General features: G+C 52.0%; 2 protein-coding genes across 2 annotated transcripts; both read right to left on the bottom strand.

Moving 5' to 3' along the window:
• Positions 1-422: 422 nt before the first annotated feature.
• On the bottom strand, positions 423-1,349 carry LOC136992995 (olfactory receptor 14A16-like). The gene has a single exon (XM_067303011.1). It carries the CDS (start codon positions 1,347-1,349, stop codon positions 423-425), a length of 927 nt encoding a protein of 308 aa, XP_067159112.1.
• A 7,517-nt stretch (positions 1,350-8,866) lies between these two features.
• LOC136992994 (olfactory receptor 14J1-like) lies at positions 8,867-9,826 on the bottom strand. Its single transcript, XM_067303010.1, has one exon. The coding sequence runs from the start codon at positions 9,824-9,826 to the stop codon at positions 8,867-8,869; it is 960 nt and encodes a 319-aa protein (XP_067159111.1).
• Positions 9,827-27,073: the final 17,247 nt, after the last annotated feature.

Raw genomic sequence — 27,073 nt, 5'->3', positions numbered from 1 at the left:
ATCATATCTGACTGTAGCCAGCGGGAGGTGAGCTCTCCTAATGGACATGGGAACCGTGGTCTCACCCCACCTGTACTCGTCTGAGCCCGACTCTGTGCCCCTGAGCTCCCTTGGTGTTAAAAAAGACAGGGCTGAAAGAGACACTGCAAAGAGAAATGTTCCTCATTGCACTGGAGGCATCCTAGGGAGATCAGACTAGCAGGCTGTGAGGTTCCGCCATCTCTGCTGATGAAGGAGGAAGCCTGGCTTCCTGCTTCAACATGGCCTCTGGGTCAGATTCAAATGAGAAATTCCTGAATAGACATAACATGAACCTGATTTCTTTTTAAAGAAAAAAAGTGAAAAATAAGAAAAATAAATGTGCAGCACATAGCCTTGATGCCAAATACACTGAGTGGATACACAATGGACAGTTATTGGTGCTAACATTGGACCCATTGAATCACTTTCCTCAGCGCATCCTTGAGCTCCTTGTTCCTCATGCTGTAGATGAGAGGGTTCACTGTTGGAGGCACCACTGCATACAGAACAGCCACCACCAGGTCCAGAGCTGGGTAGGAGATGGAGGGGGGCTTCAGGTAGGCAAACAGGCCAGTGCTGAGAAACAGGGAGACCACGGCCAGATGAGGGAGGCATGTAGAAAAGGCTTTGTGCTGGCCCTGCTCAGAGGGGATCCTGAGCACAACTCTGAAGATCTGCATGTACGACAGCAAAATGAAAATAAAGCACCCAAAGAATAGACAGACACTAACCACAAGAAGGCCAACTTCCCTGAGGTAGGAGTCTGAGCAGAAAAGCTTGAGGATCTGGGGAACTTCACAGAAGAACTGGTCCACTGTGTTGCCTTGGCAGAATGGTATTGAAAATATGTTCGCAGTGTGCAGCACAGCATTGAAAAAACCACTGACCCAGGCAGCTGCTGCCATTTTGACACAAGCTCTGGTGCCCATGAGGGTTTCATAGTGCAGGGGTCTGCAGATGGCAACGTAGCGGTCATAGGCCATGACTGTGAGGAGAGAATACTCTGCTGAACATAAGAAAAAGAAGGAAAAGACCTGGGCAGCACATCCCAAGTAGGAAATGGCCCTGGTGTCCCACAGGGAATTGGCCATGGATTTGGGGACAGTGGTGGAGATGGTGCCAAGGTCCAGAATAGAGAGGTTGAGGAGGAAGAAGTACATGGGGGTGTGGAGGTGGTGGTCGCAGGCTACGGCTGTGATGATGAGGCCGTTGCCCAGGAGGGCAGCCAGGTAGATGCCCAGGAAGAGCAAGAAGTGCAACAGCTGCAGCTCCTGTGTGTCTGCGAATGGCAGGAGGAGGAACTCGTTGACGGAGCTGCCATTGGACATTGGCTTCCACTGCACATGGGGGACTGTCCAAGGAGAAAAAGACAGGGACAAGTTAGGAAAGACTTTGAAAGGAAAATAAATACATTAATAAAACATTCCATTTCTTATTAAAAATTCCATATTGCTTCTTTCTTTTTTGGGAGGCCCTTTGCCTAGTTCCCTTGCTTGAGCTCTGCTTTGTGCTGCCTGAGTGTGTCATGAGGAGCAGGGACCTCTGCCCATGGGCTCCGGAGGAGTCAGTCCTGCTGTACCTGAAGAGGGTTCCTGGGCATGGAGGTGACCAGCTCTGACACTCACAATTTCTGTCAAATGAAATCCACTCATTTGTGTAAGGTCTTTTCAGCATCTTCACTCCCAATTCTAAAGAATGAGGTTTGAGGAACAGAATTTTAGGGATTTTTAAATGTTGTTTATTTTCTTTGAGATGCCCCTGTCACCCTTGGGGAGTGCTCTTTAAAAGTAAAAATCCTTGGCATTTCTACTGTGAGTCCTGAGAGGGAAGCACCCACTGTCACTTGGTACAGAGTCAGGACAGCCAATGTGTTTTAGTCTCATTCCCAGCTGTCCTGTGCTTCCACCACTTTGAGCTGGAGGATGATGTTACCCTAGAAAGAAAGCAGCCCCTGCTGAGAGCAGACGAGTTCAGTTTCAAAGTGCACATCTCCAAACTTCTCACCCTTTCTCCGGGCACCTGAGGGAGCTCTCCACACTCCCCTTCTAGCCAAGCACACACAGGGCTCTTTTCAGATGCCCGCATACAGCCTCCCACCACCATCTCCATACTCGCAGCATCTCTGCCCCTTCCTCCTGGGGGTCTCGGATATCACAGAGGTGCTATGAGACAGCAGTGTCTTTCCAGGGGGCAGGTGGCAGCCTGGCAGGACACCACAGGGAAATGGTCAAAGGACTGTTAGGACTGAAGATGGGCTCTCCTTAAAGGAGACTCAGCTCATTTCCCAGCTCAACAGACTGCATTTCCTGGAGCTCCACAAGTCAGAAGGGGGCTGGGGCAACCTCATTCCCATACAGACCCCTCTGTTCCACAACTTGCAGCATTAGTGTCTGAACTGCAGCTGAAAACCCCCAACCCCAGAGAGCCCAAGAGCAAGAACAGGAGCATCATGGACAGGAGGGAAAACAAGGAGCAAAATCACGATCCTGGTGCTGAAGGAGGCAAGGACAGAGAGACAGAGGGGGACTCAGGAAAGCCCTCACCTTGCCCAGCTGGGCATGCCGCCTCGCAGATGGAGACATTGCGGGGCAGTCACTCTCAGCCCCTTTGTCGGGCAGCACAAAATGGGCCTATGGCTGGAGAGATGATCCTCTCCTCTGCTGGAGGTCTGGCCGCAGAGGAGGTGGCTTAAAGCAAGGGACTCCATGCCTTTTAGGGCAGAGGCTCTGCTGGGCTTCCCTGCACATCTCTGCTGCCTGGAGCTGTCTCTGCCGGCAGCTCCTTCTCTGTCCCGAGAGCCAAACTTGCTTCTGTGTGCTCAGTTTTACCTTACAGAAACCTTCTGGGACAGGGCACTGGCCAGGGGCATTGCTGTGCTCAGAAGTCCTAAGGAGCAGGTCACATAAAGCCTCATAATGCCATAAAGGTGATGCTGATGCTGTCTGTAGGACGGGTGAAGATGAAGGGGCTTGCTGAGGTTTTTCACAGACCTATTGATTTCAGAGAGGGAAAGTTTAGGAGTCCCAGTTGTTTGTCAAACCAGAAAACTCTTTCCTTTTGTCTTCCTGCCAAAATTAGGGAACCGAAAGCACATACCCTAATAGGAAAGCTCCTTCCACTTCAAGTAACCCTTGTCCTGAGCTCCCTCTTGAAAAGTCCCCTTAGGAATGTCCTGGGAGTGAGCTGGAGCTGTGAGCAACCATGACCCTGAGCCATGCAGCACCTTCCCAGCAGGAGAATGAACCTGCCCTGCTGGGGGGGTCTCTCCTCTCATCCAGAGCTTCTCCCCACACTGCTTTGGGGAGCTCCCCAGGCAGGACCCTCGCAGGCAGCAAACTCACTGCGCTGGGTACACAGCCCCCTGGGGCACAGGGACACTGTTCTGAATCACAGCACTGCGCAGACCTGGGTGTGCTCCCTGACTTCACACCCCTGCAGCCACCCCTGCAGAATGGAGCTGCACGCCCTGTGCCTATGACAGTGTGGCAGGGAATCCCTGCTCTGAAGCACCTCCTCCTCCTCTGCACAGGATAAGCCAGGAAAGTGATCCTTAAAAATCCAATAATTGAATGGGCTGGGTTCAGAAGAGCCCTCCAGGAACCTCAGTAGCATTGCCCTGCAGCCAGAGACTTACCGTGTCAAGGGCTGTGAAGATTTCTCCCACAAGGAGCTCTCCTCTCTCCTCCCACTCCACACTGCCTTGCACTTCTCTCTGCCTTCTCTCCTCTCATGTCAGCAGCAGCAGCAGGCAGTGCCTGGAACCCTGCTGCTCTTTGCAGAGGAGCTGCTCCTGCACACAGCTGTCTCTGGGCAGTGCTGCCAGGTTGCCATGAGCTCCCTCCACCCCAGGAGCCTGGCCCCGCTCAGGAGCAGAGGCCCAGCTGAGCTGGTGAATTTCCCTGTCCCTTGTGCTCCCTCCTCCTGGGAAATGTTCACTCCAATAAACTAAAATAATCACCAATGCTCCCTCTCTAAACACTGAAGGAAGACTGATTCCAGGATTGCAATTTGTCTCATCAGAGGACAGTTATCTGCAAGAGGCACCCAAAATTTCCAGCATCACATATGAACACAGGTACCCCAGGACATCACAGGCAGCAATACCCTCCCTCTGTGGTCAAATGATTCAAGCCCCCAAAGGAGACCTAACCATAATTTGAGATCTTCTCAAAAAATAACTCAATGCAACAACTGACAAGAAATCCCCGTTTCTGAAACTTCACACAGTTCTTACCATTGCCAGTATTTTTTCCTTTCTTATGAATTGGCAGTACCATGTTCCTGCACTACAGGAATTAGCCTGTCGATGCGAGTGTACATGCAAATATACACACATTATTCATCAAAATACCTTTGCTACCAACACTCTGAATGGAGAAACTTTGTTCTGAGGAACTGGTGTATTTAAACTGTCATGTTTCAGCTCTCTTCTTCTGCCTCCCTGTTCTTTCTTCTTCCTCGGCCTCTCCTCTCTTTACAGAGCTCTCCAGGGAAAGATTCACTGAATCACAGCACTTGGGGTGGGGGAGACCTCTAGATGTCACCTAGTCCCAGTCCGCCTGGTCAATGCAGAGGGAACTAGATGAGGTTGTCCAGGGGCTCCCCCCACTTATGCATTGTCCACAAGGGTGCTGAGAGTGCACTCCATCAACTGTGTAGGCCATTCATAAAGATGTTAAATGGTCCTGCCCCACAGGTTGATCACTGAGGGATGCCACTAGTAACCAGCTGCCACTTGGAACTTGTACCACTGATCAGAGCGTTTCAGCCTGATGGTCCATCCAGTCTTCCACCTGCCTTCTGGTCCATTGATCCAGGGCTGAGCTCAACAATTTGCCTATAAGGAGACTCTGGGGGACTGTGTCCAAGGCCTTGCTAAAGTGAAGGTTCACAGAATCCCCTGCTTTCCCCTTGAGCACACAGGCATTCATCTTATGGTAGAAGGAAACCAGGCTAGTCAGGCATGCTTTCCATTTCCCCTTGGTCAACACATGCTGCCTCTTCCAGGCTTTCTCCTTCATATGCTTGGATATGGTTTTCTGTCCAGGAAGGAGGATTTGCTCCATCACCTTCCCAGGGACTGAGATGAAGAGGACCAGCCTGTTGTTGTCCAGACCCTCCGTCTTGCCCTTCTGGAAAGTGGGTGTGATGTCTGCCTTTTCCCAGTCATCAGGAACCTCCCTGATTACCCTGACATTTCATAGACAATTGGGAGCAGCACTGCAGTGACTCCCGCCACCTCTCCCTGCACCCTGGGGTGCTTCCCATCTGGTCCCATGGACTTGTGTGTGCCCACTGGGCAAAAGTCCTCCCCAGCTGCGTCGTTCTCTACCAGGGGTGAGGATTTGCTAACACAGATGCTGCCAAAGGACTTGGGGGCCAGGGAGGCCTGGCAGTTAGACAAGACCAAGAAAAGACAAGGTAAAAGAGGCAATGAGCTCCTCAGCCTTTGCCCTCTCTTTGTCACTACGTCCCCTGCCCCACTGAGCAGGGAGACCACATCTTCCTTGGATGGATGCCTTGTACAGACAGTGTCCTTACAGAAGCCCTTTAGGTTACCCTCCTCATCCCTTCCTAGATCCAGCTCCAGCTCCAGCTGAGCTTTGGCTTGCCTAACTCCATCCCAAACAAGATGAAATCCTCTCTGCTGCAGTCCAGGGTGGTGACTCTGTTATTCCTCCTACCTCTCCACCATCTCACAGGCACTGCAGTGACAGACAACCTCCACATTCACATCCCCATCCAGCCTGAGCTTCAGGCAAGAAAGAAAGGGCAGCATGGCACCATCTACCAAGAGGTGCAACTACAGAGGTAGAGAACTCACACCGCAGAAAAGCCTGCATTTCTCCCCTCACCGCTGAGAGGATCCAGGCAATGGAATTCTATGTGGTTAAAGGTGGATGCAAAGAATTTCCGTTGTAATGTAGCTATGCCTGAGGCAGTGCCTCCCAGGCTGCCCTTACAGTCAACAAGGAAGAAGGAGGAGGTGTTCACCACCTTCTTCTGAATGGTCACATAAAGCCCAAATGACTCCTGTCCCAGAGACATTTGTTCTGTGCTTGAAATGGGGCCTGAGATCATAGGCGTTCAGGATAATTCAGCTTGAAGAGACCACAGGAGGCCTGTGGTGGAACCTGCTGCTCAAAGCAGAGTCAGATAGAGGGTCAGAAACCAAAAAATGCATCTACCAAAGGACTTCTGGGGGTGATAGAGAAGGAGAAGGCAGTAGAGGGTTGACAGGGTGATCCCATAGACGAAAGGGTTTTTCTCCTTCTCCTGAGAATGAAATCCTCAGCTCTCCAGAGAGAAGAACCTGGGACACAAGCTTTGCCACTAACATGGAGGCGGAGAATCTCCTGAGTCCCTTACAGACAGAGGCTGCTCCAAAGGCCACCACCCCAATGGCATCAGACCCCCAGGCATGCCTGCCTTGCTGCTGGGCACCCTGCAGCCCCAGGCAGGAGGTGTGCGGGGAACAGAGTGGGGTCTGCAACCTGTAACCCTGGCCACCCAGCAGGTCTGGTGGGACACTGCTTCTCTAGATGAGATGAGACTGGGCTCTCCTGCATTTCCCCAGTGTGAAGCCTGTGTCCCCTCCAGCTGGCAATACAGCCTGGCAGAGAGGGCCAACATGGGAAACACAATCTCTATTCAAGGGTGTGAAGAGAGAGGGGAGGTCAGAGGGGGATCTGCTCATGCCCTGGGCAGTGATTCCCTCCCTGCAACCAGTACAGCTCTGCTAATGCCCTGTAACCTGTGAACCCAGGAGATGGGACTCCGATCTGCTCTGGCTCTAAAGATTTCTCAGCCCTTCAGACCCAGGATGCAAAGAACTGGTCTGGGGACACCTCAGCAGTCAAAGGGCCTGAATGCCTGGCATGTTCCTGAGAACTTCTCTGTAGTCTCCCGGCACTGGTTTGACTCCTGTTGCCCATGGAGCAGAGACTCCTTCTGAGGATGAGCTTGCTCACTGTGTCACTCTGAGGACAGGCTTGACCAGGCAGTACAAATGCCAGCAAGGCCTCAACCCCACAGCAGTGTCCCCTGCCCCTCACTCTGCCTTCCAGCCCCTTCCTCCCAGAGAATTTGGTTTGGGAGGGACCACCAGAGATCTCCAGGACCACGATCTGCTCTGAGCTGGGCTATCTTGACAGTTAGATCAGGTTGGTAGGTGCTTTCTCCAGGAGAGTTTTTTTTTTTAAGATTTCCTGCACCCTGCCCCGGTGCTGCTCAACTACCATGTTTTTTTCTTTATTTTTTCATTAAACTCTTTTGGAATTTCCCTTACTGCATCTACTCCTTGTTGTCTCTTGTCCTTTCCTCCACTTGGCCCCCACCCAGACCATCCCACCAACTTTGACTCAGGATGATCACAGCCTCACCTCCAAGCACAGCCTTGCTGGGGTCTGCTGGGAGCACGCAGGCAGGCTGTGGCGGCCAGCTGCAAGCAGACCTATGCACTGCAGGTCCCTACATGTCTCAGATGAGAACGTATGGAGACCTAACATGACCCAGGGCAGAGCCTATGGTCTGACACCAGGGCAGAGCTGGGAACAGTAGGCATGTGAAGAGGAGACCACCAACAGCTCCTCTCCACACCTAGGCAGGGAGAGATGCACCCAGCAGTGCTCCTGAGAGAGGATGGTGACACAGGACGGGGGGTACTGCGAGCTGCATTGCTGGGTACTGACCATCTGTGCTGGGTCTGGGAGTCCTGGCAGGTGGTGCTGGTAGCTCTAGCCCTTGAGAAACCACCAACCCTGCTAGCAGCAGCGAGTCGCCTCCATGACTGCTGGGAGCTTCTGGAGTGTTGTGGTTCCCATCTGTGCCTCATCCCTCCACTGACCCAGCCCTGCTGCCCTGCACGTGTCCCCACGGCCCCACAATGCAGGCACTGCACAGGACAGGGTGCATTCTAGGGTGGGGAAATATCCCACCATCATGGTCCCCATGACAGCCCTTGGTGCCCCATCCCCCTCAGCCCTCCTGCCTGGCAGCCTTCCACCAGTCCCCAGTCCCTGCCCAGCCCTGATCCTGTCCCCTCAGGGTTAGCAGAAGGCCATGCTCCAGGGTCTGATGAGGTCTGAGCCCGCAGAGAGGCCAGGCAGGGCTGGCCATTTCCCCCATACAGGTGCTGAGTCCAGCAGGCAGATGGAGTTGGTCACATTCCAAGATCACCCCTCACCGGGACCATGGGGAACGGCCAGTGCTGGAAATAGCTGGTGTGAGAGGCTGGGTGTGTGAGGAGTTTCCTGGGGCAGTTTCTCCTCTCTGTTCATGCAGCAACAAGCTGGGCTGGATCTTTCCCTGAATCACCCTGCTTGAGGGCCTCCATGGGAGGAGGATGGTCTACAGGCCCAGTAAACGGCCCCAGGACCTCTTCTGCATGCTCCCTGCCAGCTCTGCAGAGGACCCAGCAGAGGGCTCATCCTCCCAGGGCTCACAGCTGGACATCCCGTCCTCTGGCTGGGCATGGAGCCTTGTCTGGGGGTGACTTTTGGGGTAAGGACCAGCATGCAGGGTGGGCGAGATTGTTTCAAGAAAATGTGCTGGGGACATGACATAAGGGACAGCAGCTTTGGGGGAAGAGCCCAGCCTTCAGGCACTGCACCTGCAAGAACCGACTTTATTACAGAGATACTGTGAGGGAGTCAGCTCTGACCCAGTGTTGGACAAAACCTTATATGCGCACCAGGTGAGACAGAGCAGTCTCAGTAAAGGTTGAATGAATCCAAGCATTTCTGTAGCAACATGGTGACAAATAATAATAACAACAGTAATAATAGTAATGATAAAAATAAAGTGAACAAAAAAAGCTCAGTCTTGGTACAGGACACAGTGGGAGTCATTTGTGGAGAGCAACGGCAATGTTACCTCTGCAGAAAAATGTCCATGAAATCACTTTCCTCAGGGCATCTTTCAGCTCCTTGTTCCTCATGCTGTAGATGAGGGTGTTCAGAGTTGGAGGCACCACTGAGTACAGAATAGTGAGTGCCAGATCCAGAGCAGGTGAGGAAACAGAGGGGGGCTTCAGTACAGCATACATTAAAGTGCTGAGAAAGAGGGAGACCACAGCCAGGTGAGGGAGGCATGTGGAAAAGGCTTTGTGTCGGCCCTGCTCAGAGGGGATCCTCAGCACAGCAGTGAAGATCTGCACATAGGACAGCACAATGAAAATGAAACACCCCAGAGATAAACAGCTAGTAACCACAATAAGCCCGGCTTCCCTGAGGTAGGAGTCTGAGCAGGAGAGCTTGAGGATCTGGGGGATTTCACAGAAGAACTGGTCCACGACATTGCCTTGGCACAGTGGTATCGAAAACGTATTAGCAGTGTGCAGGAGAGCATTGAGAAATGCACTGGCCCAGGCAGCTGCTGCCATTCTGACACAAGCTCTGTTGCTCATGAGGGTCCCATAGTGCAGGGGTCTGCAGATGGCAACATAGCGGTCATAGGCCATGACAGTGAGGAGATAAAACTCTGATGCAAATAAAAAAAAGAAGAAAAAGACCTGGGCAGCACATCCTAAATAGGAAATGGCCCTGGTGTCCCACAGAGAATTGGCCATGGATTTGGGGACTGTAGTGGAGATGGAGCCAAGGTCCAGAACAGAGAGGTTGAGGAGGAAGAAGTACATGGCGGTGTGGAGGCGGTGGTCGCAGGCTACAGCTGTGATGATGAGGCCGTTGCCCAGGAGGGCAGCCAGGTAGATGGCGAGGAAGAGCAGGAAGCGCAAGAGCTGCAGCTCCCATGAGTCCGCAAATGCCAGGAGGAGGAACTCATTGATGGAGCTGCTGCTGGACATTTGCTTCCTCGGGGCTTTGTGGACTGTCCAAGGAGGAAAAGACAGGGGCATGTTAGAGCAGGCTTCTCTGAGCCAAACCCACTCTGTGTCTCATAGAACCCCCCACCTTTCCTCTGTCCTTTACCTTCGCTCAGCTCCCTTTCTGCAGCTCTCTTTACACTGGCTGAGGGTGCCATGCGGAGCAGGGGCCTCTGCCCATGGGCTCCAGAGGAGTCAGTCCTGCTCTGCCGGGAGGATGTAAATGAAGGTGTCAAAATGACCCTGCTATGTGGTGGGATACCTGGGGATGGGAGGTGGGAGCAGGGGACTTGGTCCAGGTACCAGTGGGAAGTTTCTCTGTTTCCCATGATGAGAGCTGAATACAGCTGTGTCTGAAAGAGAAGATCCTTGTGAAGGATTCATCTGCCCCAGCCTTGCCTCTTGAACAGAGGTGTCTGTATCTGAATCAGTCGCACCAGCTGCCACTCCAGCAAGGCAGGGAAACAGTCAAGTGAAGGCAGGGGGTAACTTGACCCTTTCTAGATGTCTCTGTCCCAATGAGATAGACCCTGCCCTCATGCCAGTTTGCCACCTGCGCCCTTCCTGCAGGCACTGCAGAGGGAATGGGAAGTGACTAGCTCTGATGCACACATGCTGCAGCAGATTATGTCCACACACACACACACACACACACACACACACACGTATGTTTGTATTTTAGATGCCTCCATCTCCCAGTGGGAGCATTCTTTGAGGCGGTGGAAAACTGGCATTTCAGCTGCTCTAAGCATGTGCCCTTGTGCACCCAAAGAGCAAAAAACCCTCTGTGACTTTGTATAGGGTCACGGGACCTGGTCTGTCCATGAGTCTTGCCCCTCACTGCCCTGCACTTGCACCTCACTCAGATGAAGGACAACCACACACACAAATTCCTCTAAGAAAGTAACTAGACTGAGCTGGGAGTGGGGGAGTTCAGTTTCACAGTGAAGATTTCCAAATTCTTCGCTCTCAGCCCCGAGATGGAGAGAGTGATGAAGAGTGTGACAAGGTTTCTGACTCACATGACCAGACCAGGGACTCTCAGATCTTACAGAAATGCTCCAGGGAAGCTGTGCTTTTCCAGAGGGCAGCTTGCAGCTTGACAGCACAGCCCCGAGAAGCAGTCAAGAGTCCTAAAGTTGGACTTTCCTAAAAGGAGAGTCAGCTCATTCCCCAACCTGATGAAATGCATTGCCAGGAGCCTCACAGGTTGGAAGGGGATTGGGGCTTCTCACTGCCAGGAAGGGAACACCATGCAGGACACACAGGGCTGGTGTCTTAACTGCAGCTGAACACCCCCAGAAGTCCTGAGAGAAACCTCAGCAAGTCCCTTCATCCCCACCTCAGCCTACAGACAGCACCACCATCACCTTCTTGGCCTCATGAGGGTTTGCCTGACCTCCTCCATGCAAGCACAGAGATACCCCTGGACAGGGCCCTGCCTGTGGGAGGTTTGTGGAGGGCAGAAACAAGCACACAGAGGGTGGGAGGGGGTCTGTGAGCACCGACCAGGAAAAGACATTGGGACAGAGAAAGAGCTGCCAGCAGGGACAGCTCCAGGCAGTGGAGATGGGCAGGCAGTGAGAGGGAAGTGCCAACAGAAACATTATGGGTGGATGGAGTTGAGCAAGTCATGGTCAGGCCCTGCAGTGCCAACACCTCCCTCAGGGAGCTCAGGTCTCCCCTGCAGAAACCTCCCAGTAGCAGGGCACTGCCCCAGGATATCTCTGTGCTTGAAGGTGCTAAGGAGCAGGTCACATAAACCCTGAGGATGCCAGCAAAGGGGAAGCTGATGCTGTCTATAGACTAAGGGGTGGCTGGAGGGACTTTCAGAAGTTCCTAGCTGACACATTGGCTGCTCCTGGAAACTGTTAATGAGTCTCAGTCTGTTGTCCAAGCCTGACAGCTCCCTTTCCATTTTCCCCTTGCCAGGTGGTAGGAAATGTAAAGCACCATGCCAGGAAGTTGGCTTCTCTTTCAGGAAATCCCTGCCTTCACTTTCCTTTTGAAAAGTCCCCTCGGAAAAGTCCTGTGCATGAGCTAGAGCTATGAGCAGCCCTGACCCATGCAACACCCTCTCAATGGGAGAATGAACCTGCCCTGACAGAGGTCACTCCTCCCACCCAGAGCTTCTCCTAACAGTGCCATGATGAGCTCCCTTGGCAGGCTGAGTGCTGACCCTCGCAGGCGGTCACTTGCAGTCACTTAGACAGGAACACAGCAACCTGGGGCACAGGGACAGTGCTCTGAATTAGTGAGCACAACAGAGGTGTGTCTGCATGGGAGCTCCTTGTCTAAGCTCCTGTTGTAATCACTGGAGATGGAGGGTGGGAGTCAGCTGGTCACACACAAACACCTGGTGACAGCTGAAGAGACAGAGGTGGTCTAAGGCTTGTGCCAGTGTCTGCTTGTTCTGATGGAGCAATTATGACACCCACATCCTTCTAGAGCCTGAGGTGGGGGCCAGGTGGGAAATTCCCTTGGCCATCTGAAATGGACCTAGTGCCTACTGCAACTAGAGCTCCACTCACTATGAAGCTGAGACACAAGCAGATCTGTACAATGCAAACAGCAAATGCAATTCAGTGCAGACTCTAGATTCAGTATCATAAAGATAGGCCATAGGCAGGGCCATGGCCGATGCCTGTGGTGTCCAGCACAACCACAGGTCTCTAGCAAATACAGCATAGGACCTACAGGAAAACCGTGTCCTTTTGGAGTGGTTGCTGGGAAAGCACCTGAAGGCCTCTCAGGTTTCCTACCAGGGCCCAAACAACTGAATCCCACCACTGCCTTCAGGCAAAGTCCATCCCATCTACATCCAACAGTGTTGCATAGATGGGAGGCACATCACACCAAGGTCTCTGCTCTAGTCTCTGCACTCTCAAACACTTCCAGCTATTCTCTCCATGAACAACTTCTCACCCCCAGATCATGTGAACAGGGACTGTGCTAGTGGAGTCCACAAGTTGGTTGGATCCCAGGACATCCAGGCCCAGGGATTTTTTCAGCAGCACTTGTCCTTGCTGGAGATTGGTTCACCTCTGTCACAGGCCCCATGGTGCCTCAAAGTCAGTTCAGGCAGCAAACGCCTCTCCTGCCATTTCTGCCAGCCCAGCACTGTTTCTGCCTGGCCTTGGGCACTGCAGGCTTTCCTCTCTTAGTGGGAAGCTCATTCCACTATTACGTTGCCACCTGCTATCTATGCCAGTGTGTCTCTGCTCTGGAGTAGGGCCACTGCACACACGGTGTCCTTGGCCCTTGGTAATATGTTTCACCATGACCGGTCTGCACTCTGTGCCACAGTTGAGGCTCTGCAACCAAAATATACACAAGTGCATGCAGCCTGGGGCACAGGCATGAGCAGATGGAGATGCAGAAACAGGATAAGGGTGATGCTTTCCTGGATCTGGAAACTGTAAATGAGGAGGAACTGATCAGGGATGGGGTAGTGTCAGCCTTGCCTACAGTGATCATGAGAAAGTAGAGTCCCAAATCCTGAGGGGAGTGAGGAAGGACACTAGCAGAGTACAGACCCTGGACTTGAGAGGAGCAGACTTTGACCTGTTCAAAGGAGTGATGGGCGATCCCACGGGAGGCAGCTGTCAAGGGCCCAGGAACTCAGGAAAGCCAGCAGGACTTTAAAGACAGTACCTGCCAAGCACAAGGATGGTCCATCCCGTTTCTCAGTAAAACTAGCAGATATCTCAGGGGACCCACTTGGCTAAACAGGGACCTCACACCTTAGCTCCAGGGTGATAGGGCAGCATACAGAAGGGGCAAGGAGGGAGAGGCAAAGGAGGCATTTAGAAATATTGTCCAGGGTCATAGGCTTGGTGTTAGGGAAGAAAAAGCTCCCTAGCACTGACACTTGCAGGGGATGTCATGGGCATGAAGATGAGCTGCTACTGCTTCCGTAAGAATCAAAGAATAAAAAAGAAAATGTGGCCTCACTGCTAAATGGGACAGGGAATCTCACAGCAGCAGCTGCAGATAGGTTTGAGCAAATCAACCCCTTACTAGCTTCTGTTGCCACAAGCAAGGTCTCCTGGGCTGTGTGTTGAGTGGGGACTCCAGAGGAGAAAAGCAGCCACCAGTGGACAAGGCTAGTGAGGGATTACTTGTGAGAACTCAAACTATACAAGTCAATGAGGTCGGATGGGCTGCAGCCAAGAATGCTGTGAGAGTTGACTGCTGTCCCTGCAAGGCCACTCGCTCTCATCTTTGAAAGGTTGTGGAGATGGGGTGAAGTCCCAGTGATGGCAGAAAGGCAATTGTTACATCCATCTTCGAAAAAAGGCCACAAAGGCAACCTGGGGAGCTGCAGGCAGTTCAGCCTCCCTTTGGTGAGGAGAGAGTCATGGAATGAATCCTCTCAGATCACATTTGTGGACACATGAAGGAGAAGCAGGTGCCTGGGAACAGTTAGCATGGATTTACCAAGGGTAAATTCTGCCTAACCAACCCAGTTTACCTCTATCATTAAAAAAAATTGTATTTGCAGATGGAGAAGAGTAAATGTCCTTTACCTAGACTTTGCAAGGTGTTAGATACCATCTCCCACAATATTCTTGTATGCACGTCAGAACATTACAGACTAGATGAGCAGACAACTGAATAGGTAAAAAGCTGCTTGAATGACCAGAGGGTGGGAGGGCAGTGGTGAATGGGTAGTACTCTTCCTGGAGGCCAGGGAAAAGTGGAGCACCACAGGGTCTCTCCAGGAACTTGTCCTGTTTATCAACTCTTATTAGTTACACGGAGGATGCAACAATCATCCTCCTTGTAGATGACGCCTAACTGGAGGTGGGGGTGTGGAGGGGGGCAGTCCTATGCTTGAGGGCTGCCATTCAGAGGGACCTAGACAGGCAGGAGGAATGGGCTGTCAGCAACATCGTGGAATTCAACAAGGACAAATGCCAGGGCTTGAACCTGCTATAAACCACTGTGTCACAGGCTGGGGCCTGAGTGCCTGGGCAGCAGCTCTGTGGAAAAGGACGTGAGGGTGCTGGGGGACAGGAGGCAAAACATGAGCCAGCAGCATTCCCTGGCAGCAAAGAAGGCCAGAAGCATCGTGGGCTGTATGAGCAGGAGCACAGGCAGGAGGTGGAGGGAAATGGTGATCGCCTTCTAGTCAGTATTCATTAGACACCATCTAGAACCCTGCATCCAGGTTTGGGTTCCCAGAACAAGACAGAGGTTGATAACTGGGAGCGAGTCTGGCCGAGGGCCCTCACAACAGTCAGGGAGCTGCAGCACTTGCTTTGTGAGGATGCATTGGAACTTGTTGCCCAGACAGCGCTGTGCAGTCTCCTCCTTTGGAGGTTGCCAACACTAGACTGAATGAAGCCCAGAGCAACCTGCTCTGACCCCAGAGTTGACCCTGCTGGGAGCAAGGAGATTGGGCTGGAGAACTCCTGAGGTTCCTTCCACCCTGAAGGAGTCCATGATTCTTCCCACTCTCAATCTTCTCCTGTGGATGTCAGGGAAAGCGCGCAGGTGCCCTGTGACAGTGGAAGCAGGCCAGCTTTCTTGTCCTCCTCCAGTCAGAATTCTTCAGATGCAGGGCTTCTTGGCAGGAATCCCCAAGACAGCCCTGATCACTCCTTGGCTTCACTTTTAGTTTCCTTTTTTTTTTCTTTCCCTGCTCCTAAGTCTGTCTCTTTTACCATTCTGATCCCGTCCCCTACTGCCCACACCACCCCTGCTCACCCTTAGCTCATTGGCCCTGGTTGGTTTGTTTGTTTATTGTTTGTTTTGTTTTATTTTGTTTTATTTTGACACAGAGGAGCTTCAGTCCAGAAGAAACTTGAGAAATTCAGGTGATTTGGACAACAAATAGCTCTTGAAGATTTACAAGAGAAGTGTTAACTCCTGTGCCCAAGTGGGAATTCTCCTGTCCATGAGGAGAGGTTGAGGGACCTGCTTTTCTTTATCCCACTGAAGTGGAGGCAAAGGGCAGTAGAGTAGGAGCCTGATTGCATGAAGGGTGGTTTCAGAGATGATGGAGCTTTCCTTGTTAGGGGGAAAGAGCATGAGAAGGGGAAAGAGCTGCATACTGCATCTTGAGAGGTTCAGAGTGGACTTCAGGTCAAAAGAATGTCACTCGTAGGGCAGTGCTGAGGTGCAACACGTCACCCAGAGGGAGTCTGTGATCAGCCCCTGGCTTTGTGTTTCAAGGAAAAGCAAGTGAGGACAGGAAGACATCAGGAGAGGCAGGGAGATCCCAGGGTGAGAGCAAGGTGGGGAAGCAGCTTGGGTGTGTACATTCTGCAGGGAAACAGGCACAGGTGTGCGAAAGCACAGGACAGCCTGTGGTGGAGACGGTCGAGGGCACTGCCAGGGCTGAAAGCTCCCAGCACAGCTAGGTCGTTGTCCTTTTGGCTATGGCTGGTGTCTCTGACACTGAGGCCCCCGAGAAGATGCCATTCCTTAAAGCACTGTGGCCTTGCTGCCTCCTTGTCCCTTGGGAGACCAGAAAGTGCCATATCATGGTCCTACACCTAGCATTGTGCACCTCCACCCTCAAACTGCCCCCAGGAAGAGCCCTGAGCAATGTGGGATGGAAAGCATCACCCTGCCCAGGGACTGGCTGTCAGTGCCTGGTCTGTTTGATAACACACATCAAGGTTGACTTGGCATCACAGACACCCTCACATTGCCTTTGCCTACCTGCAATCAGGCCTCCAACTTTCAGCTCTAATCAGCCCCAGGGAGCCTTTGTTGATTATGGCCCTTGGTGGGACCCATTATGCTCCAAGAAACTTAGAATTTTCTTCTGACTTTAACTTCTTGAGAAGTTGCTTCAGCCTCCTGTCAGTATCTGAAGTTCATGGGCTCAGCCACAAATACACCGTGGGGTCATTAAAATACAAAAAAAAAACCCTAAGACCTCTTTCCATAACTTTCTTCAGTTTGTCAATTATTGTGTGGTTAACTGGAAAGTTTTCAGGAGTGTATTGAAATTAGGCAGATTTCAATGAGCACGCGAAACGAAAGATGTCTGCTTCTTAAGCTTTTTTCATTCTTCAGTTCTCAGAATAAGTCATACCCACATTCTCCAACTGATATTGATTCGGAGTGTCTCCTAATGAAGTCAGGGCATGTAGGCAAAACAGTATTTTTGACAGGAGACCTGTATGGAGAACCTTCCTCCCCAGCTCCCCAGCCCTGCCATTTCCCTCAGCAGCCACTGGGGACTTCACATCACTCTTGTGAAAACTGAACCTTTTGCCACTCAAGGCTGTAGCTGACTGTTACAGCTCATGTGCACCAATTCCCACCTGCTTTCCTTCGAGAACTAGCTGCAAGCAGACACAGAAGGGTTTGTCTTAACAGCAAACAAGCAAATTATAATTTGGAACAGTTTAATAAAAGATACAAAAAAGCACTCCTCCACATTATGGTAAGTCCACGCTGCCTCCAGTGAGGTCCACTGCCCACAGGGCATAATCTTCCTTGAAATGTTTTCCACAGAAAGATAGGAAAGGATAGACCAGAAACACAGCAAAGGAGCTGGCTAAAGAGACAAGGAGGCTGCTGAAAGATGAGGCAAGCTTCAGACTCCCAGCAGCTCAGAGCAGCAACTGGAGAGTTGAGAGGTACCTGAAAGAATAAAGAGCAAGGGGAAAAGGAAAACTCTGGAAAATGCCTATGACCAGAGAATCTGATGCAAAGATGCCTTTGGAAATGACCAGTTTAATCAGGACATGTGGAAATATGTGAGAGAGCACTGAGATTTCATCCACAGCCTAATAGACAGAGCAGTGGAAACACAAGGTCAAGGGCAGATCGATATTTCTTCTCCCGCCATTAATACCCTTCCTGAAGATTTCCACTCTTTCATCATGTTCATTGAAGTAGACTAAAATAATCACCAATGGGCCTTCTCTAAGCACTGAAGGAAGACTGATTCCAGCATTACAAATTGTCTCTTCAGAGCATGGTTATGTGCAAGAGGTGGAAATGTCCGACTCTGGAAGCCCCGATTCCCATCTCTTATCTTGGCAGGACTCGTAGAACGGGGCAAGAAGGGAGCTCATTGACAACAAGGAGGAGGCTGATCTCACCCCAGGCCAGACCGCATCAGTGCAGATGTCTCTGTCAAATCCAGGTCTCTGCACTTCCCTTTCTCATCCAAAGAGGGGACTAAGTTGTCTCAGCTGAGCTGTTTTGAGATACATTACCTAATGACAAGCTAAGATCCTGCAGGAGCCACCTCCAAAACTTCCAGCACCACATGGCAACACAGCTGCCCCAGGGCATCTCAGGCAGCAATAGCCTCTCTATGTGGTCAGATGAATCAAGCCCCAAAAGGAGATTCTAGTCATAAGTTGAGATCTTCTCAAAAAATAACTCACTGCAACAATTGACAAGAAATGCTCGTTTCCAAAACTTCACACAGTTTTTACCATTGCCAGATATTTTTTTCTTTCTCATTAATTGGCAGCACCATGTTCATGCACTACAGGAATTAGCCTGTCTGTGCGAGTATATATATACATGTGTATGTATGTATATACACACAGTATTCATCAAAATACATTTGCTACCAACAGTCTGAATGGAGAAACTGTGTTTGGAGGAACTGCTTTATTTAAACTGTCATGTTTCAGCTCTCTTCTTCTGCCTCTCTGGCCTTTCCTCTTCCTCACCCTCTTCTCTCTGTAACAGAGATCTCCAGGGAACAGTGCACTGAATCACAGCACTTAGGGTGGACAAGACCTCTGGACGTCACCTAGTCCCAGCCACCCTGGTCAATGCAGAAGGAACTAGATGAGGTTGCCCAGGGGCTCCCCCCACTAATGCATTGTCCACAAGGGTGCTGAGAGTGCGCTCCATCCACTGTGCAGGCCATTCATAAAGATGTTAAGCAGTCCTGCCCCACATGTTGATCACTGAGGGATGCCACTGGTAACCAGCTGCCACTTGGAACTTGTACCACTGATGACAGTGTTTCAGCCTGATGGTCCATCCAGTCTTCCACCTGCCTTATGGTCCATTGATCCAGGGCAGAGCTCAACAATTTGCCTATAAGGAGACTCTGGGCGACTATGTCCAAGGCTTGCTAAAGGGAAGGTTCACAGAATCCCTGCAAAATCCCCCTTGTACATGCAGACATTCATCTTATGGCAGAAGGCAATCAGGTTGGTCAGGCATGCTTTCCATTTCCCCTTGGTCAACACATGCTGCCTCTTCCAGGCCTTCTCCTTCCTATGCTTGGAGATGGTTTCCAGGAGGATTTGCTCCATCACCTTCCCAGGAACTGAGATGAACATGACCAGCATGTCATTCCCCAGATCCTCCCTCTTGCCCTTCTGGAAAGTGGGTGTGATGTCTGCCTTTTCCCAGTCATCAGGAACCTCCCTGATTACCCTGATGTTTCCTAGACAATTGGGAGCAGCACTGCAGTGACTCCAGGCACCTCTCCCTGCACCCTGGGGTGCTTCCCGTCTGCTCCCATGGACTTGTGTGTGCCCAGTGGGCAAAAGTCCTCCCCACCTGCATCATCCTCTACCATGGGTGAGGCTTTGCTAACATGGATGCTGCCAAAGGACTCGGGGACCAGGGAGGCCTGGCAGTAGACAAGACCAGGAAAAGACAAGGTAGAAGAGGCAATGAGCTCCTCAGCCTTTCCCCTCTCTTTGTCACTACATCCCCTGCCCCACTGAGCAGGGAGAACACATTTTCCTTGTGTCACTGCCTTGTGCTGCCAGCATCCTTGCAGAAGCCCTTCAGGTTACCCTCCCCATAACTTCTCCGATCCAGCTCCAGCTCCAGCTGAGCTTTGGCTTGCCTAACTCCATCCCAAACAAGATGAAATCCTCTCTGCTGCAGTCCAGGGTGGTGACTCTGTTATTCCTCCTACCTCTCCACCATCTCACAGTCACTCCAGTGACAGACAACCTCCACATTCACATCCCCATCTTATTTTGTTATTGCTTCAGGCAAGAAACCAAGGGGAGGATGGCACCATCTGCTTAGAGGCACAAACTACAGAGGTACAGAAATCACACCGCAGAAAAGCCTGCATTTCTCCCCTCACCACTGAGGGGACCCAGCCAATGGACTTTCAGGTGGTTAAAGGTGGATGCAAAGAATTTCCATTGTAATGTAGATATTCCTGAGGCAGTGCCTCCCAGGCTGCCCTTACAGTCAACAGGGAGGAGGAGGAGGTGTTCGCCTGCCTTCTTTTAGATGGTCACATAAAGCACAAAGGACTCCTGTCCCAGAGACATTTGCTCTGTCCTTGAAATGGGCCCTGAGATCATAGGCGTTCAGGATAATTCAGGTTGAAGGGACCACAGGAGGCCTGTAGTGCAACGTGCTGCTCAAAGCAGGGTCAGATAGAGGGTCAGAAATCAAAAAAATACTCCTGTCAAAGGATTTTGGGGGTGATAGAGAAGGAAAAGACAGTAGAGGGTTGGCAGGGTGATCTCATGGACAAAATGTTTTTTCCCCTTCTTCCGTGAATGAAATGCTCAGCTCTCCAGAGAGAAGAAACTGGGACATAAACTTTGCCACTGACATGGAGGTGGAGAAGCTCCTGAGTCCCTTACAGACAGAGGCTGGTGCAAAGGACACCACCCCAATGGCACCACACCCCCAGGCATGCCTGCCTTGCTGCTGGGCACCCTCCAGCCCCAGGCAGGAGGTCGGCGGGGAACAGAGTAGGGCCTGCAGCCCTAGCCACCCAGCAGGTGTGGTGGGACCCTGCTCCTCTAGATGACACTGAGCTCTCCTGCATTTCCCCAGTGTGAAGCCTGCGTCCCGTGCAGCTGGGAATACACCCCAGCAGAGAGGGCCAACGTGGGAAACACAGTCCTTGTTCCAGGGTGTGAAGAGAGAGTGGAGGGCAGAGGGGGATCTGCTCATGCCCTGGGCAGTGATTCCCTCCCTGCAGCCAGTACAGCCCTGCTGATGCCCTGTAACCTCTGAGTCCACGAGATGGGACTCTGATCTGCTCTGGCTCTAAAGATTTCTCAGCCCTTAAGACCCAGGATGCAAAGCACCAGTCTGGGGACACCTAAGCAGTCAAAGTGGCTGAATGCCTGGTGTGTTCCTGAGAACATTTCTGCAGTCTCCCGGCACTGCTTTGACTCCTGTTGCCCATGGAGCAGAGACTCCTTTTGAGGATGAACTTGCTCACTGTGTCACTCTGAGCACAGGCTTGACCAGGCAGTCCAAATGCCAGCAAGGCCTCAACCCCACAACAGTGTCCCCTGCCCCTCACTCTGCCTTCCAGCCCCTTCCTCCTAGAGCATTTGGGCTGGGAGGGACTGCTGGAGATCTCCAGGACCACGATCTGCTCTGAGCTGGGCTAACTTCACAGTTAGATCAGGCTGGTAGGTGCTTTCTCCAGGAGAGTTTTTTTAAGATTTCCTGTCCCCTGTCCCAGTGCTACTCAACTACCATGGTTATTTCTTTTTTTCGTTAAACTCCTTTGAAATTTCTCTTACTGCATCTTCTCCTTGTTGTCTCTTGTCCTTTCATCCCCTTCAACCCCAGCCAGGTCATGCCACTGACTATGACTGAGGACAATCACAGCCTCACCTCCAAGCACAGCCTTGCTGGGATCTCCTGGGACCACGCAGGCAGTCTGTGGTGGCCAGTTGCAAGCAGAGCTATGTGCTTCAGGTCCCTACATGGTCTCAGAAGAGAGCATATGGAGACATAACATGACCCAAGGCAGAACCTGTGGGCCGATGCCAGGGCGTGGCCAAGGGCAGCAGGCATGAGAAGAGAAGCCCTCCAGCAGCTCCTTTCCACACCCTCGCAGGGAGTGATGCACCTGACAGTGATTCTGAGAGAGGACGGTGACACAGGACAAGGGGCACTGTGAGCTTCATTGCTGGGCACCAACTATCTGTGCTTGGTCTGGGATTCCTGGCAGGTGGTACTGGTGACTGTAGCCCTTGAGAAACCCTCAACCCTGCTAGCAGCTGTGAGTCCCCTCCATGACTTTTGGGAGCTTCTGAAGTGTCGTGGCTCCCATCAGCACCTCATCCCTCCACTGGCCCAGCCCTGCTGCCTTGCACACAGCCCCACAGCCCCACTGTGCAGGCATCACACAGGACAGGGTGCGTTGTGGGGTGGGGAAACATCCCCCCAGCATGGTCCCCATGACAGCCCTTGGTGCCCCGTCTCCCACAGCCCTCCTGCCTAGCAGCCTCCCACCACCCCCCAGCCCCTGTCCAGCCCTGGTCCTGTCCCCCTAGGGTTAGCAGAAGGCCATGCTCCAGGGACTGCTGAGGTCTGGAGTGCACAGAGAGGCCAGGCAGGGATGGCCATCCCGCCCATACAGGTGCTGAGGCCAGAAGGCAGATGGAGCTGGTCACAATCAAAGATCACCCCTCACCAGAACCGTGGGGAATGGCTAGTGCTGGAAATGACTGATACAAGAGACTGGGTGTGTGAGGAGTTTCCTGGGGCAGTTTCTCCCCTCTGGTCATGCAGCAACAAGCTGGCCTGGATCTGTGTTCTGACAGACCATCTTTGAGGCCCCCCCCATGGGAAGATGATGGTCTACAGGCCCAACATATGGCTCCAGCACCTCATCTGCATGCTCCCTGCCAGCCCTGCAGAGGACCCAGCAGAGGGCTCGTCCTCCCAGGGCTCACAGCTGGACATCCAGTCTTCCAGCTGGGCATGGACCCTTCTCTGGGGGTGACTTTTGGGGTAAGGACCTGTTGGGGCCCTTGCGGTACTTCAGAACAACAATCTATATGAAATATAGATTGTTGGAACTACACTGTTTAGGATTAGTTGCTTAGCACAACTTGCTTAGCATGAGTAGCTAAATTTGCTGAAGCCTTAGGCCTCAGGCTGTAGCCGCTGCTACGTGCTTTGAAGTAGTTTACCAAGGACACTGGTGCAGCTGGGAGTGATACATCCTGAGAAAGTACAGATAAACTAGCAGAAGCCAGTGGGAACCAAGGTTAAGGGTAAGATAGCTTTGCTAAACAAGCAGTAAGGTACAAGGCATGACCGCTGCGTGCGTGATCGGTGCAATGATTGGCTACCTGTGACATAATCTGTATGAACCACAAATCAAGGGCCAGAGCACCGAATACCTGTACTTATAAAATGGGCAAATTGCTGAATAAAGATGGAATTGAACCTGCATTCTGTGAATGCGTATGATTCATTCCCGTCACTCCTGCGGACCGCGACATCTGGTGACCCTGACGTGATACTGCGGAGGAGAAGCTGGCTTTGCTAAGAGTTCGAGTAACGGGAGTGGATACCGCCCGGGAGGCTCGTGCCCGGGGAAAACGAGCCTGGCCGTCTGAAAAAAGACGGGAAAAGAAAAGTCGTAGCTACGCAACTCTTCTGACCGGTGAGTCAGGCGCCCTTGTGAGGCGGCGGGCGGTATGGGAAACGCTGTATCAGCGGTAGAAAAGGCCACGTTAGAAAAATTATTACAAGTGGCAGCACAAACAGAGCGCCAGGTGGAGCGCCAGGCGCTGGTGGACTTGCTGTTGTGGGGAAGGCGGCGCGGTTTGTTACGGGAGTCCAGCCAGGTCTTTAGCGCGGAAGCCTGGAAGAAGGTTGGGAAGGAACTGTGGGAATCCATCCAGAAAGGAGAAAAAGAGGCCAGGCGTCTGGCCAAAACATATCGAGACGTGCGGCTCATGATCGAACAGCTGCACGGGGAGGCACAGGCGACCGCCGCCATACGGAGGGCACTGCGGGCAGAGCCCTCTGCGGCGGCACTTTCGCCGGGGAGTGAGTGCGCGGAAGGAGCGGAGTGCGCGGTGCCCGGAGCGGAGTGCGCGGTGCCCGTCTTTGATACACCATCCTCGGGGGGGCCCTCGGTGATAGATGAACCCTCCCCGCCATGTGCGGCACCTCTCTCTAAGCTAGAGCGGGAGGCTTGGGGGACTGGCACAGGATATGAGGACTTGCCACCGTACAAGAAAGGGGACGTTGCTGATGCCTTTGCCGCCCCCCCTGAGCCGTCCGCTCCCCCCATGGAAGTGGATCCGGCCGCTGTGCCATTACCTGAGGAGGAAAGCGTTGATCTGACTGAATATTCCAAAAAAATGGAGGAACTGTTGGAGGAAATGAGGAGGCTGGATAGGGGGTCGAAAAAGGCGCATGTGAGGGAGGCGTATAAGAAGGTGCATCAGGCCATAGTGGATGGCCTGAAAGCGGTTGAGGAACGGTTCTCCGGGGATCCTGCCGGCGGATCCCAGGAGAACCAAGAGATCGCCCCCAGAGACTGGGTGATTACCAACGTACTCAAAGGGACGTGGTCCCTTGAGCAGGCGGAGCAGCATCTGCAAGCCTGGAAAAAAAAACCCTTTAACACAAAAGGAGTATCGAACGATTTTGGACCGTTTACCGAGAGCACCGGAGAAAGCCCTGCCACCTAGGGACCCTGACTTTGACATGGCAAAAAGGTGGCGCGGGATCATTCAGAATGCTGAACTGGTTGGAGACATGCAGTTTTTCCCTATAGTAGCCCCGGTCGTGACCACGGGTCAGGGACAGACGAGGTGGGAGCCTCTGGATTGGCAAGTGGTAACAAAGCTGCAACAGTTGGTAATGCAGTATGGGATAAACAACCACCAAGTGCAAGCGCAGCTGAGAGCCCTGGTGAAATATCAAAACCTGGTGGTGAGCGACATCCGCGCCCTTGCCGAACTGATTTTGGGGCCCACCTCTTTGCTGGTGTTTTTGAATAAGTGGCAGGAACTACAGAAATTGGTAAAAGAAAGTGGAGTTCAAACTACTCATACTATCACATTCCTAGAAGTGCTTTCTACTACGTATATGATGACTCCCTGTGACTGGAAAGCGTTAATGAAAATGGATTTGACTAACACTCAGTATGCTGTGTGGCTTTCGGACTTTCGAGACAAATGTCCCGTACAGGCGGTTGATAACTTGAATAACGGACAAGGAGTAGGCTATAACCAATTGGCTGGAGAGGGGCTGCATGCGAATCCAGCAACCCAGACGGAATATAATAGAGAAACATATGAGAGGATTGCAAAGTTCGTTTTACAAGCCTTGCGCGGACTGACAGGTACAAACGCTGATTCAAGTTTGTCATTTGCAAAAGTATTACAGGGCCCTACAGAACCGTACCCTGCATTTGTTGATCGGTTATATGCAGCAACTGAGCGGCAGATTGAGAATGAGGAGGCTCAGGCACTGTTGCTGAGGCAGCTCGCTTTTGAGAATGCGAATGCTGACTGTGCGAGAGCCTTGCAGGCGATTAAGAACCGAGCAACTTGCACTATTGCAGAGATGGTGCGGGCTTGTCAAAATGCAGGCTCTAAACACCACAGCACCGAATCCCTTGCCGCTGCGCTGGCGGCTCAGAGGTACGAGCAAGGGGGAACAAAAAAGAAAGAAAAAAAAAAAAAGAGGATGTTCCCGTTGTGGGGCAGCACCGCGCTGGGGGGGGCGCGACGCGGCGGCCGCCCCTCAGCGCCAGCACCAGCACCGAGCTGCTGCCCGGCCTCCCCGCCTCCCCCTCCCGCTCCTCCCCCCCCGCAGTAGCGAGCGAGCGAGATGGCGGCCGCCAGGGCTCGGGCTAAGCACGAGCAGATCCTGGTGCTCGATCCACCCACCGACCTCAAATCCAAAGTAATGCTACAACCTTTTGACTATGACCCTCAGAGATAATGGCTCTAATTCTCTTCCTTCACTTCTTGTTGTAATTGCAGCCAGTCCAACTGCAATTAAACGATATTGTCATGCTTAATGACCTACAAAAAATATTAGGAGCCATTAATTGGCTCTGACCAGTGCTAGGACTTTCCACGGAACTGCTACACCCCCTTTTTGAAAAGCTCAAAGGGGACACCTCCCTAACCTCCACCCGAACTTTGACACCTGAAGCGAGAAAGGCACTCCAGTTATGTGCCCGTGCTCTGGAGGACCGCCAGGGTTGGCGACGTGACTTCTCATTGCCTTTTTATTTAGCTCTGATTGCCAACAGCTTCCAGCCTTTTGCAGTATTATTTTGATGGGATACAAAAAGCACAGATCCCTTGCACATTTTGGAATGGATTTTTCTGTAACATACTCCACCGAAAACCTTATGGACTCTTACAGAAATGTATTCTAAGCTTATCATTAAGGGACGGGAGAGACTGCAAACCATGAATGGCTGTGACCCTGAAGTTATTTATATCCCAGCCACTACAGACAACTTGAACTGGTTAATTTCAGAAGATTGGGGTTTTCAAATCGCCCTTGCTGATTTCACTGGACAACTTTCCATTCATTATCCTCGGCACAGGTTATGGGCAGAGGCTGGCAGCCTACCCCTAGTCACTCGACGCCGCTGTCGCCCTGTCCTGGTTCCTGGTTTAACTGTCTTCACCTTCACCGATGCTTCGGGCAGATCTAAAAGGGCTGCTATCATGTGGCAGGACCCTGTCACGCAACAATGGAGAACAACCATACGTACACAGGAACGAGGGTCGGTACAGGTACTGGAGATGGTGGCCGTCCGTACGGCTTTTGAACTTTGTGCCAATGAACCTGTAAATGTAGTTACTGATTCCTGTTATGCCGCGGGCCTTGTGCAAAGGTTAGAGGCCTCCTTTCTCCGCGAGGTCTCCAATCCATTGCTCTGTGCAGAACTTTATGCTCTTTGGACTCTTATTAATCACAGAAAGCATGACTTTTATGTTTTACATGTACGCTCACATACGGACCTGGCCAGACCCATCGCTGAGGGAAATCGATGCGCTGATGCTGCAGCCATGCCAGCGGTGGTACCCAGCCTTCTGGAACAAGCCAGGCTGTCTCACTCCTTCTTTCATCAAAACACCTGCTCGCTGAAAAGGCAGTTTCAACTACCCATCCAGCAGGCCAGAGACATTATTCTGTCTTGTCCAGACTGTCAGCAGTTCGCCCCAATGCTTTCGAAGGAAGGGGCGAACCCTAGAGGTTTGAAGGCTAATGAATTGTGGCAAACAGATGTTATGCATATTTTGGAATTTGGTCGCCTCAAATATGTACATATCACAGTCGACACCCATTCTCGATTTCTGTGGGCCACCGCCCACACTGGTGAAAAGGCTAGGGATGTGACTCGTTATTGGCTTGCCTGCTTTGCGGTCTTGGGGGTGCCAACAACCATCAAAACGGACAACAGCCCAGCCTATTGCTCAGGCCGTGTACGTCAATTCCTCAATACATGGGGCATCTCTCATGTAACAGGCATACCCCACTCCCCAACCGGCCAAGCCATTGTTGAGCGGT

Source organism: Apteryx mantelli, chromosome 11 (assembly GCF_036417845.1).
Source record: "Apteryx mantelli isolate bAptMan1 chromosome 11, bAptMan1.hap1, whole genome shotgun sequence".
In the NCBI taxonomy this organism is placed as follows: domain Eukaryota; kingdom Metazoa; phylum Chordata; class Aves; order Apterygiformes; family Apterygidae; genus Apteryx; species Apteryx mantelli.
Note: the sequence above shows the minus strand (reverse complement) of the source record. Positions and strands in the feature narration are given on the sequence as shown.